The 12,389-nt window shown below is 65.1% G+C and overlaps 1 protein-coding gene across 1 annotated transcript; it reads left to right on the top strand.

Annotated features, from left to right (window-relative positions):
- The first annotated feature begins 2,181 nt into the window (after positions 1 to 2,181).
- Positions 2,182 to 11,029, top strand: LOC141564777 (aspartoacylase-like). Its single transcript, XM_074307661.1, has 7 exons — positions 2,182 to 2,577; positions 2,709 to 2,952; positions 6,057 to 6,252; positions 7,832 to 7,925; positions 8,532 to 8,639; positions 9,367 to 9,476; positions 10,779 to 11,029. Exons 2-7 carry the CDS (start codon positions 2,717 to 2,719, stop codon positions 10,974 to 10,976), a joined length of 942 nt encoding a protein of 313 aa, XP_074163762.1. The 5' UTR covers positions 2,182 to 2,577; positions 2,709 to 2,716; the 3' UTR covers positions 10,977 to 11,029.
- The last annotated feature ends 1,360 nt before the right edge of the window (positions 11,030 to 12,389 follow it).

Genomic DNA, 12,389 nt, shown 5'->3' with positions numbered 1-12,389 from the left:
CTCCCCTCTGGCGCAGGCCTCCCTCCCCTCTGGCGCAGCCCTCCCTCCCTCCTGGCGCAGGCCTCCCTCCCTCCTGGCGCAGGCCTCCCTCCCCTCTGGCGCAGGCCTCCCTCCCCTCTGGCGCAGCCCTCCCTCCCCTCTGGCGCAGGCCTCCCTCCCCTCTGGCGCAGGCCCTCCCTCCCCTCTGGCGCAGGCCTCCCTCCCCTCTGGCGCAGGCCTCCCTCCCTCCTGGCGCAGGCCTCCCTCCCCTCTGGCGCAGCCCTCCCTCCCCTCTGGCGCAGGCCTCCCTCCCTCCTGGCGCAGGCCTCCCTCCCCTCTGGCGCAGCCCTCCCTCCCCTCTGGCGCAGGCCTCCCTCCCTCCTGGCGCAGGCCTCCCTCCCTCCTGGCGCAGGCCTCCCTCCCCTCTGGCGCAGCCCTCCCTCCCCTCTGGCGCAGGCCTCCCTCCCTCCTGGCGCAGGCCTCCCTCCCTCCTGGCGCAGGCCTCCCTCCCCTCTGGCGCAGGCCTCCCTCCCCTCTGGCGCAGCCCTCCCTCCCCTCTGGCGCAGGCCTCCCTCCCCTCTGGCGCAGCCCTCCCTCCCCTCTGGCGCAGGCCTCCCTCCCCTCCTGGCGCAGGCCTCCCTCCCCTCTGGCGCAGGCCTCCCTCCCTCCTGGCGCAGGCCTCCCTCCCCTCTGGCGCAGGCCTCCCTCCCCTCTGGCGCAGCCCTCCCTCCCCTCTGGCGCAGGCCTCCCTCCCCTCTGGCGCAGCCCTCCCTCCCCTCTGGCGCAGGCCTCCCTCCCCTCTGGCGCAGCCCTCCCTCCCCTCTGGCGCAGGCCTCCCTCCCCTCTGGCGCAGGCCTCCCTCCCTCCTGGCGCAGGCCTCCCTCCCTCCTGGCGCAGGCCTCCCTCCCTCCTGGCGCAGGCCTCCCTCCCTCCTGGCGCAGGCCTCCCTCCCTCCTCTATTTCACGGTCCTTCTCCAGAGCACAGGCCAAGCGCCAACCACGTGCCCCACAGGCGCCGTGGGGGAGGAGGCACTTCTGGAAACGGGGGAGCCGTCGGCACCGGCATGCTTGGGCCCAGTCCTCCGGAGGCTAGCTTGGCTGATCCGTTCAGGGGTTGGGACAAGCCTCCAGAGGAGGGCCTGGCTCCCACATAAGGCAGATCCTTTGGGGTGAAGGAATCATCTCGTCCGTGGCGATGGGAAGGGGAGGGAGGGAAGTGTGTATGACCACAGTCGGAGCAAGTGGCCCCTAGAGGCCCCAGCCTCTGCCCTCGCGGGGCTTACCAGAGCCGGGCCTATGGCCTCAGTGAGACTCTTGAGTGGGATCGGACCCTTCTCTGAAGCTCGGAGCCGCTCCTGGAGGCCTGGGAAGTGCCAGCCAGGCTGGGACCCCGGGCCCGCTCTCTATCCCTGGCAGCCAGGGCATCGGGGGCTGGTGGCCATTTCCTAATGGAACTGGGCTCGAGAAGCGATGATGGACGTCGAGCCCGCTGGAGCCCGAGCTTGTCACAGTCGCGTCGCCGAGTGGAGGGGCCTGCAGGAGACTCGATGGGAGCCCGAGAACAAAGGGCTCAGACGCCGAGGACTTGCCCTCTGTCTGCCTCTACCTTCTCATCTGTAAAGATCACCTCCAGCCCAGCGTGGTTGGGGGGATCACAAACCCTTAAGTTTTCTCTTCCTTGCTGGCTCTCTGACAGCGGCACCAGCTGCCGGGCTCTGTTTCCCCATTTATTAATTGAGGAGGTCAGATCAGACCAGTGGAATCAGACTTCTGGGCTGCATAGTGATTTAGGGGGTACATTCACCTGATGTCGGCTTTCGTTTTACTCACACCTTTGACCATTTCCTCCTGGGCTTCCATCTAATTGGGGGGAGTTTTGCGGGCAGCCTGGGGGGGCTCCTGGTTCGGCAGGGCCTCGGCGCCCCCCTCAGCGGCTCCTGCGTGCAGAGAACTTCTCGTTTTATCAGGAACGAACAGCACTTGGCTGAGGAAAGGATCCCGAAAAAGTGAATTTGAATCCAGCCTACAAACCCACAAAGATCTCTTTTGAACCCCAAACCACTGAGTCCTCGTCCAGTGAAGGAGCCAGTGGGCGGGCTGGCTTTTGTGTGAAATACCCACTTGAGCTGCTACATCGAGGCTACGGGCCCTCAGAGGGGAGGGCGTGGGACGAAGGGAGACCCTGGGCGAATGGGGAGCCCGGGGGTTCCTGGAGCCCCCAACTCAGACCTGTAGCGGGGATCCCTTCATGTGAAAGGAGGAGGAGGAGGAGGATGCAAGGAGACCGAGAGGCCACCACGTTCTCTGACCTCCCTCCTCTTCCCTCTGCCTCCAATTTATGTCATTCCCAGTCCACAAGCAGCACCTGTGCCAGCCAAGGCCCATTTGCAGCTCTTTCGGGTTGTCACGACCCACAGCTGGGAGGCTCCGCCCACCCCCTCACCCGTCCCGTCTGTCACGGCGGGCCCTGGGCCGCCGGCTGTGCAGTCCGGCTCCTGCTCCGCCGGCTGCACTTAGGCTGCTGACCATCTGAGGGAGTCCCAAGTCCAGCCACAGGCAGTATCTTGAGTTGACATTTGCTCTTAAGCTCCAAATATGGTAAATGAGGGGAGGAGGGCGGGAGGAGGGAGTGGCGGCAGCAACTGGGCCTCCTGGAGGAACTTTGTCCAGGCCGTCCCGGTGCCCGGCAGCCGCCTGCGGTGACCGGGAGTCTCTTTGGCTTGGCACAGCTGGCAGAATGGCCACCCTGCTGGGAGCCCAGAGCCCCTTGAGGAGGGTGGCGATCTTTGGCGGCACCCACGGCAACGAGCTCTCCGGGGTGTTTCTGGTGAAGCACTGGGAAGAAAACGGGGCCGAGGTCCAGAGAGCTGGGCTGCAGGTGAAGCCCTTTCTGGCCAACCCCCGAGCCGTGCAGAGAGGCTCCAGGTACATCGACTGCGACCTGAACCGAGCCTTCGACTCCGCTCACCTGAGGTAAGGGGCGTGGGGGGCTGGGGAGGAGCAGGCCCGGCCGCACCGGGGCCTCTCAGCTCCTTACCGATCTTTGACCCATGGCCACCCAAAGGACTTCCCAGCTTCGTATGGTGAACTTTGGAAAGTGCCGGCTGGAAGCCGTGGAAGCCGATCTGCCTTCAGAGGTCACCGATTGGGGACTGGACGCCCAGTGCCACCGGCCCCCCCGTGCCTCCTATGCCTCCCAGTGCTACCGGCCTCCCAGTGCCCCTCAGTGCCACCAGCCTCCCTGTGCCCTCTGTGCCACTGGCCTCCCTGTGCCACTGGCCCCCCCCCCGTGCCTCCTATGCCTCCCAGTGCTACCGGCCTCCCAGTGCCAGCCTCCCAGTGCCCCTCAGTGCCACCAGCCTCCCTGTGCCCTCTGTGCCACTGGCCTCCCTGTGCCACTGGCCCCCCCCCCGTGCCTCCTATGCCTCCCAGTGCTACCGGCCTCCCAGTGCCAGCCTCCCAGTGCCCCTCAGTGCCACCAGCCTCCCTGTGCCCTCTGTGCCACTGGCCTCCCTGTGCCACTGGCCTCCCCGTGCCTCCTATGCCTCCCAGTGCTACCGGCCTCCCAGTGCCCCTCAGTGCCACCAGCCTCCCTGTGCCCTCTGTGCCACTGGCCTCCCTGTGCCACTGGCCTCCCCGTGCCTCCTATGCCTCCCAGTGCTACCGGCCTCCCAGTGCCCCTCAGTGCCACCAGCCTCCCTGTGCTCCCTGTGCCACCAGCCCCCCCGTGCCTCCTATGCCTCCCAGTGCTACCGGCCTCCCAGTGCCCCCAGCCTCCCAGTGCCCCTCAGTGCCACCAGCCTCCCTGTGCCCTCTGTGCCACTGGCCTCCCTGTGCCACTGGCCCCCCCCGTGCCTCCTATGCCTCCCAGTGCTACCGGCCTCCCAGTGCCAGCCTCCCAGTGCCCCTCAGTGCCACCAGCCTCCCTGTGCCCTCTGTGCCACTGGCCTCCCTGTGCCACTGGCCTCCCCGTGCCTCCTATGCCTCCCAGTGCTACCGGCCTCCCAGTGCCCCTCAGTGCCACCAGCCTCCCTGTGCTCCCTGTGCCACCAGCCCCCCCGTGCCTCCTATGCCTCCCAGTGCTACCGGCCTCCCAGTGCCCCCAGCCTCCCAGTGCCCCTCAGTGCCACCAGCCTCCCTGTGCCCTCTGTGCCACTGGCCTCCCTGTGCCACTGGCCCCCCCCGTGCCTCCTATGCCTCCCAGTGCTACCGGCCTCCCAGTGCCAGCCTCCCAGTGCCCCTCAGTGCCACCAGCCTCCCTGTGCCCTCTGTGCCACTGGCCTCCCTGTGCCACCAGCCCCCCCGTGCCTCCTATGCCTCCCAGTGCTACCGGCCTCCCAGTGCCCCCAGCCTCCCAGTGCCCCTCAGTGCCACCAGCCTCCCTGTGCCCTCTGTGCCACTGGCCTCCCTGTGCCACCGGCCTCCCCATGCCTCCTATGCCTCCCAGTGCTACCGGCCTCCCAGTGCCCTTCAGTGCCACCAGCCTCCCTGTGGCTGCCTGTGACACTGGCCTCCCTGTGCCACCAGCCTCCCTGTGCCACCAGCCCCCTGTGCCCTTGGCCCAGTGCCCTGCCCGAGAAGGCCTCGGATAAATGCTGGCGATCTCTGCTGCCAATGGCTGGCCAGACCCCCAGCGGTGTCTCCAGCCGCACACACAGAGTCCTTAAGCCCTCCCCTCTTCCGGACTCTCCCTTAGTGCCCAGGGCCCCGCACCACCTCCCGGGCTCCCCATCTCAGCCGGTCCCCTCACTCTGCACCCGCCTCTGGGTGCCCAGAGCTGGCTCCTCCCTGCCCAGCTCCTGCGTCTCTGCCCCTGTGGTGGCTCCCTCTCAGCCCCCTGTGCAGGAGCCCTGAGCAGCGACCCCTGGAGAGGGAAGTGTGGAGGGGGGAGCCCACTCTGGCCAAAGTGGGCTGAGAACTGCAAGGGAGACGTGGCTGCCTTCTGGGGCCCCATGGGACTGAGTGTGTGTGTGTGAGTGTGTATGTGAGTGTGTGAGAGTGTGTGAGTGTGTGTGAGTGTGTGTGTGTGAGTGTGTGTGTCTGTGTGTGTGTGAGAGTGTGTGAGTGTGTGAGAGTGTGTGAGTGTGTGTGTCTGTGTGTGTGAGAGTGTGTGTGTGTGTGAGAGTGTGTGAGTGTGTGTGTCTGTGTGTGTGAGAGTGTGTGTGTGTGTGAGAGTGTGTGAGTGTGTGTGAGTGTGTGAGTGTGTGTGTCTGTGTGTGTGAGAGTGTGTGTGTGTGTGAGAGTGTGTGAGTGTGTGTGTCTGTGTGTGTGTGAGAGTGTGTGTGTGTGTGAGAGTGTGTGAGTGTGTGTGAGTGTGTGAGTGTGTGTGTCTGTGTGTGTGAGAGTGTGTGTGTGTGTGAGAGTGTGTGAGTGAGTGTGAGAGAGTGTGTGTGTGTCTGTGTGTGTGAGAGTGTGTGTGTGTGAGAGTGTGTGAGTGTGTGAGTGTGTGTGTGAGTGTGTATGTGAGTGTGTGTGTGTGTGAGAGTGTGTGAGTGTGTGTGTGAGTGTGTGAGAGTGTGTGTGTCTGTGTGTGTGAGAGTGTGAGAGTGTGTGACTGTGTGTGTGTGAGTGTGTATGTGAGTGTGTGAGAGTGTGTGTGTGTGAGTGTGTGTATGTGACTGTGTGAGAGTGTGTGTGTGTGAGAGTGTGTGAGTGTGTGTGTGTGTGAGTGTGTGTGTGTGTGTGAGTGTGTGAGTGTGTGTGTGTGTGAGTGTGTGAGTGTGTGTGTGGTTGTGAGTGTTTGGTTGGGATTCTCTTAAGAGGAGGGAGGGGGGAGCTTCTAGAAAGGAGCAGAGATGGTTTAAAATGACAGCATTTTGCCACAACATTCTCCGGCCGGGGCTCAGGGCTATGGAGAGAAGCACTTGGCAGAGGGCCTTGAAGGCCAAGTCGACGTAGGGTCCAGGTTAAAGGGGGAAGGGGATGCTTCTATGTTCTCTCATGCTACGAGGACCCCCGGGACGCCCCCTTCCTCTCGGCCCCCCAGCCGCTGAGAGGTGGGGGCAAGTCCTGGGCGGGGCCAGTGAAGTCGGCGCTGATTTCCGGGTCAGCTTGACCTTGTCTCTCTCTGCTCCCAGCGAGGAGGTGACCGAGGACTCTCCTTACGAAGTCGGCCGGGCCCAGGAAATCCAGCGCTTGTTCGGGCCCAAGGGCGGCGCGGACGCCTGCGACGTGATTCTGGACCTCCACAACACCACGGCCAACATGGGCTGCGCGCTGATTCTGGAGACGCCCCGGGACGACCTGCTCATACAGATGTTCCATTACATTAAGGTAACTCGCGGGGCCCGGGTGTCCCGGCGTCCGTCCGTCACCTGCGCGGCAGCGGAGTGCTGTGGGTGGGAGACCCCGGGAGCTTTGGAGCCGGCTTAGAGCCCCGAGGGAATTTTAGTGCTGCTAAAAGTGCATTAAACCCACGAGAAGGTTGCAGGGAAAGGGGCTTTAGCCCCCTCGAGGAGCTCCCCGTTAACCAGGAGGAAGACGCCATTAAGGCCTGGCAAGTGGGGGGGCTAAATCTGAAAGACTTTGGAGTTGCAAGAGGCTCCTGAGTGGCCAGCGGGCTGACCCGAAGGGCTAGAACGACGCCATTATGGCGGGCTGCCCCCAGAGGAGCTCCCCTGTCAGCTGAGAACAGTTAAGTCCTTTTGTTGGGGAAATATGGCCTCGGGGGCTTCTGACTGGATTCAGTAACTGAGTTATGAGACCACCACCTGGGGCGGGGCTGTAATCAAAAGTCCACAAGTACAAAAGGCCCCTCACTTGGGAACCCGGGGTCCCCTCAGGAGCCTGGAGCCCCCTCACTCAGGAACCTGAAGCCCCCTCACTCAGGAACCTGAAGCCCCCTCACTCAGGAACCTGAAGCCCCCTCTCTCAGGAGCTCAGGGCCCCCTCACTCAGGAACCTGAAGCCCCCTCACTCAGGAACCTGGGGTCCCCTCACTCAGGAACCTGAAGCCCCCTCACTCGGGAACCTGAAGCCCCCTCACTCAGGAACCTGAAACCCCCTCACTCAGGAACCTGGGGTCCCCTCACTCAGGAACCTGAAACCCCCTCACTCAGGACCCTGAAGCCCCCTCTCTCAGGAACCTGGGGTCCCCTCACTCAGGAACCTGAAGCCCCCTCACTCAGGAACCTGAAACCCCCTCACTCAGGAACCTGGGGTCCCCTCACTCAGGAACCTGAAGCCCCCTCACTCAGGAACCTGAAACCCCCTCACTCAGGAACCTGGGGTCCCCTCACTCAGGAACCTGGGGTCCCCTCACTCAGGAACCTGAAGCCCCCTCACTTGGGAACCTGAAGCTCCTTCACTCAGGAACCTGAAGCCCCCTCACTCAGGAACCTGAAGCCCCCTCGGGAACCTGAAGCCCCTTTACTTGGGAACCCGGGGCCCCCTTGAGGCAGAGATGGTTCCGCCAGTACTTCCCTCAGGCATGGCCAGTGCTGACCAGGGGCTGGGGAAGACCCCTGTACAAGGCAGATTGTAGCTGGGACTTGCAGGGAGCCCAGTGGAAGGCGCAGTGTTCCATGGAGGACGGCCAGCCAGAGGAAATGCCAGAGTTGAGGGGGCTGGGGTCACGGGGGCAGGAGGGAAGGCTGGTGGGAAGGCCCCGGTTCTGAGGCGGCCTCCGGCCTCTTCCCCAGCAGCGTCTGTGCTCGAGCCCTGGGAGAGGCGGGGGTCTGGGACGAGGCCTTCCTTTGATGGGGCCGGGGCTCCTGTGGCCATCCGCCACCTTTCAGGCCCGGCTTCCCAGCTCTCTGTGGGTGGGGTTGGGCCCACGGGCTCGAGCCCCGGTCAGTCACGGCCCGGCCACCCTGTGGGCTTGGTTCTCCCCTTCTCCTCGCCTCCCTTGCAGAGCCGTCTGGCCCCCCTGCCCTGCTTCGTGTACCTCATCGACCACCCCACCCTCAAGTACGGCACCACGCGCTCCGTGGCCAAGCATCCCGTGGGTGAGTCCCTCCGGGACGCGCTTCTGGTGGGAATGAGAGGGGGCAGCCCCTGGAGCCCGCCCTGACTGCCCTCCCCCAGGGGCTTGTCCAGAACCTCCTCGTTCTCCTCTTGGCCCAGCTCCGGAGGCAGGTTCTGCAGAGGTCCGGCCGATGCCCCGGAACCAGCCAGAACGTCCTGTGTTCTGTGCCCTGCCCTGCGCCCCTCCCTGGACTCCTCTGGGCCACCTCCACCTCAGGGAGACCCCCACACGTGGGAATCTGTTCCTTGGTTTCTCTGCAATTCCTTGACTGGGAGTGATCCCAAAGCACTTAGACCAGCCCCTGGGCGCTGCCCAGTAGGGATGCCTCTGGGAAGTTGGGGCGGAGCTGGGCCACGAGCGCCATTGTCTGTCCCGGGCAGCAGCCCCTTGCACGGGCCAGGGGGCAGGGAGCACCCTGTGCACAGACCCCCACCCTGGGCATGAGGACGCCCAGCTCCCAGGTCAGGTGTAGACATGGCAGTCCATCAGCCACTCGGACGAGGTCCGGAAATGCAAGACATCTCCCCCCCCTCCGGCCGGAGGACGCAGGGTCCCCTCACACACCCCGGGGGCCTTCTCCCCCCAGGCATCGAGGTTGGCCCCCAGCCTCAGGGGGTTCTCAGAGCCGACATTCTGGACCGGATGAGGAGAATAGTCGGACACGCCCTGGATTTCATCCAGTATTTCAATGAGGGTAAGTCGAGTCCAGCAGGGCTGTGAGTGAGGTAAGCTTCCCTGGGAGCTGCGAGGGTACGGAGAGGGACCCCCGGGCCAGGAGCCGCAGCCTCCCCGACGGCCCCGAAGCCCCTCCCGGCTGACCTGCAGCGGGAGGCAGAGGGGTCAGCGGCCGGCGGAGGCGCTGGCCCCCCGGGGGCACCGGGGGAAGGGTCCGAGGCACTCTGGTCCAGTCCCCGCTTCCCAACCTTCTTACCCTGTTCCTGCAGCTCCCAGAGCTCGCCCCTTCCCCTGCCCGGAGGAGCCTGGCTGAGGGCGGGAGGGGGGACGGGCGGTGTTAGGGCCCAGGCCTGTGTGGTCTGAGAGAGCGAATGACCCTGGCTCCTTCTGACCTCTGACCTTCCTCCAGGGGCAGACATACCTTGTCCAAAGATGTCCAGAGAACATCCAGGGGAGGTCATTGGGGGTCAGGGAGATCCTCGTGCCCAGAGGGAGCCCCTGGGGGAGGAAGGGAAGGGAGGAAAGACCCCCGGGGTGGGGGGTCTTTGGACAGCCAGTGGGAAGGATGGGAGGAGCCCAGGGGAGGCGAGGGGGCCCACAGGAACCACAGGCTGATGGCTGAGCCACAGCCCCTGAGCCACAGGGGCCAAAAGACTCGGATGACCTTTCACCATGTGTGAGCCCCGCGGGGCTCCTGCTGCCCTTCCCGAGCAGGCCCCGGGCACCACGACTGTGCTTCTTTCTAGGAAGAGAATTTCCTCCCTGCTCGCTGGAGGCTTACCAGGTCACGGAGAAAGTGGACTACCCCCGCAAGAAGGACGGGGAGATCGCAGCCATGATCCACCCCAGCCTGCAGGTAAAGTTCAGGGGAGGGGGGGCAGGCGGGGCTCGTCTGGGTTCTGACCCGGAGGGGAGGGCCTGGAAGAGCCAGAGAGGCCGGTGGTCAGAGCTGGTCAGAGGTCAGGACCGGCCGGTGGTCAAGGCTGGTCAGTGGTCAGGGCCAGCCAGTGGTCAGAGCCGGTCGGTGGTCAGGGCTGGTCAATGGTCAGGACCGGCCGGTGGTCAGAGCCGGTCTGTGGTCAGAGCTGGTCAGTGATCAGGGCCAATTGGTGGTCAGGGATGGTCAGTGGTCAGGGCCGGTCAGTGTTCAGGGCCAGTCAGTGGTCAGGGCCGGTCGGTGGTCAGGGCCGGTCAGTGGTCAGGGCTGGTCAATGGTCAGGACCGGCCGGTGGTCAGAGCCGGTCTGTGGTCAGAGCTGGTCAGTGATCAGGGCCAATTGGTGGTCAGGGATGGTCAGTGGTCAGGGCCAGTCAGTGTTCAGGGCCAGTCAGTGGTCAGGGCCGGTCGGTGGTCAGGGCCGGTCAGTGGTCAGGGCCGGTCAGTGGTCAGGGCCAGTCAGTGGTCAGGGCCGGTCGGTGGTCAGGGCCGGTCAGTGGTCAGGGCCGGTCAGTGGTCAGGGCCGGTCGGTGGTCAGGGCCGGTCGGTGGTCAGGGCTGGCTGGTGGTCAGGGCTGGCCACTAGGCCAAGCCGGGGCACTGCCGGCCACTTCGGGGGAGATGGGGAGCCCATTGCTGGGCAGGGGCTCGGAGTGGACATGGCTGGAGTGGGATGGGAGGTCGCCAGAGAGCCGGCTGGGGAGTAAGAGGGGCCCCAGGCCGTGCTCCTTCCTCTCTGGGCTCTCCCATCAGCCCTGGCAGGAGAGGGCACTGAAAGCTGGCTCCAAGGGCCCCTGGGCCCGGCCATCCTTCTGCAGCGGGCATCTGGCTGAGGGCGCCATGCTGAGAAGCCACAGGAAACAGCCCTGGCTCTTGCCTCCCGGATGGTCTTGGCCATTGCCCCCCCCCTTTTACAGATGAGGAAGCCGAGGTCCAGGGGAGCTAAGATACCCGTCCCTGAAACCATTACCCAGGCTGCCCACTGCAAATCACTTCCTCCACCTCGGGGCCCTCTCCGTCTGTAAAATGGGCCCAGGGTCCCCGTCCTCCCTGCCGGCTGAGAACAGAACAGGGCTGGGCAGTGTCAGAGTGCAAGCCGGCCCTGGTCGTGGCCCCTCCCGGGCCCCCAGCTCCCTTGTCGGGGGGATCTGGTAGGAGAAGGGCCCGGGAGGGAAGCTACCGGAGCTCACTGTTCCATCTCGTCCCCCGCCCCTTGGGGAAAGGACCAGGACTGGAAGCTGCTGAACCCTGGGGACCCCGCGTTCCTCACGGTGGACGGGAAGACCATTCCCTTTGAGGGGCCCGGCCCGGTGTACCCCGTGTTTGTGAACGAGGCCGCCTACTACGAGAAGGGAGAAGCCTTTGCCAAGACCCTCAAGGTGACGCTGAGCGCCAGGAGCCTCAACTGCCCGGCGCCCTAGGTGGGCTGGGCCACCTCCGCCCCCCCCCAGCACCAGCTCCATCACTCCTCCCCTCCCCCAGCCTCTGCTCCCTGGGCTCTGGCGGGAAAAACGAGAGCAGGGCCTCCAAGAGAAAATAAATATTTATTATAAACCTGAGCTACGATTCAAGTAAAGGCCCTGGCAGGGCACAGCGCCCCAGCCGGCCTCCTGGGGCTGCTGCCCCTCACCACGGGCACTGCCCACTCCGGGGGCGCAAAGGCTGGCCCGGGGCCCTCGTGCCGGTAACACGGGGCTTTTCAGCCTCCCAGAGGTCGGTTCACAGTACAAGGTCTCCCACCCTCCCTGCACCCTCCAGCAGCAGAGGGGCGCAGTCAAGTGGATTAAAGATAAACAAAGACTTGAGCAGGTGGTCTGAGGAGGCCCCTCCCCCAGGAAGTCTGCCCAGGAGCCACCTTGGAGGGCCCTTCATAAGCACTGGTATACAGCTGGCACTTAATGGATGCTTGTTCTCTTCCCCCTCTGGCCTCAAATGAGGGATGAAAAGCAGAGCTGTGTTCTCAGTCAGGGCCCCCCTCCCTGCAAAGGAGCCTGGGGAATCCCCGAGGGCCGCGTTCAGGGACAGAACCAGTCCCAGCGGCTCGGGCCCCCCAGCCCGGCTCCCTGGTCCCCCAAGCAGATCCGAGAGCCCTTCCTGCACATGGAGCCCTCGGCCCCCTCTGGGCCCGGCAGGCCCCGAGACTTCACTTGGGGGAGGGGGTATCACAGCTTGACCGCTAAGTATAAGGGGGGGGCAAAGGAATGGGCTGGGCTGCAGAGGGAAAGGGGCCTGGGGGCCGGTCATTGCACCCCGCCCGTCCCTGCCCAAAGCCCCAATCCTGGGGCCTGCCATCCCGTTGGGGGGCTCCATCCCCGGGATGGCAGAAGGAGGGTTGGGGGCGGGGCCGGGGAGGTCCGGTAGGCCTGGGGCAGCAAGTCCCGAGGCCGGAAACCTGCAGGAGAGCGCCCCCCCCAGTGCTTCTGACCCCAGACTGAAATGTCTGACCGTCCCACGGCTCCCCGCAGACACGGCCACGGGGGCCAGCGCCCTGAGGGCGCACTCCCCAGGGCTCCCAATGATCTGAGAGCGGAGGGGGGCCCCCAACCACTGTGCCCCGGCCCCCTGAGCCGCCCCAGGCGGCCAGACTGGCACTGTGGCCCGGGCATCGCGGGGCCTTCACCACGGGACCAAGGGCAGAGGTCTCAGACTGCGGGCCCTCCCCCGCCACGGGCCTCCCACTGGGCGCTGCTGACTACACCGAGGTCTCCGGAACGTCGTCCAGCTCGTCAAATGCGTTGAGGGTCGTTTTGCTGTTGTATCGGGAGGAGTCTTGGGCTTTGCTGAGATCTGTTATGGAAGAGAAGGGAGGGAGGAGGGAGGAGGGAGGGGAGGAG

This window comes from Sminthopsis crassicaudata, chromosome 3 (genome assembly GCF_048593235.1).
Source record: "Sminthopsis crassicaudata isolate SCR6 chromosome 3, ASM4859323v1, whole genome shotgun sequence".
Taxonomy (NCBI): domain Eukaryota; kingdom Metazoa; phylum Chordata; class Mammalia; order Dasyuromorphia; family Dasyuridae; genus Sminthopsis; species Sminthopsis crassicaudata.
This window is presented reverse-complemented; position numbering and strand designations above follow the sequence as displayed.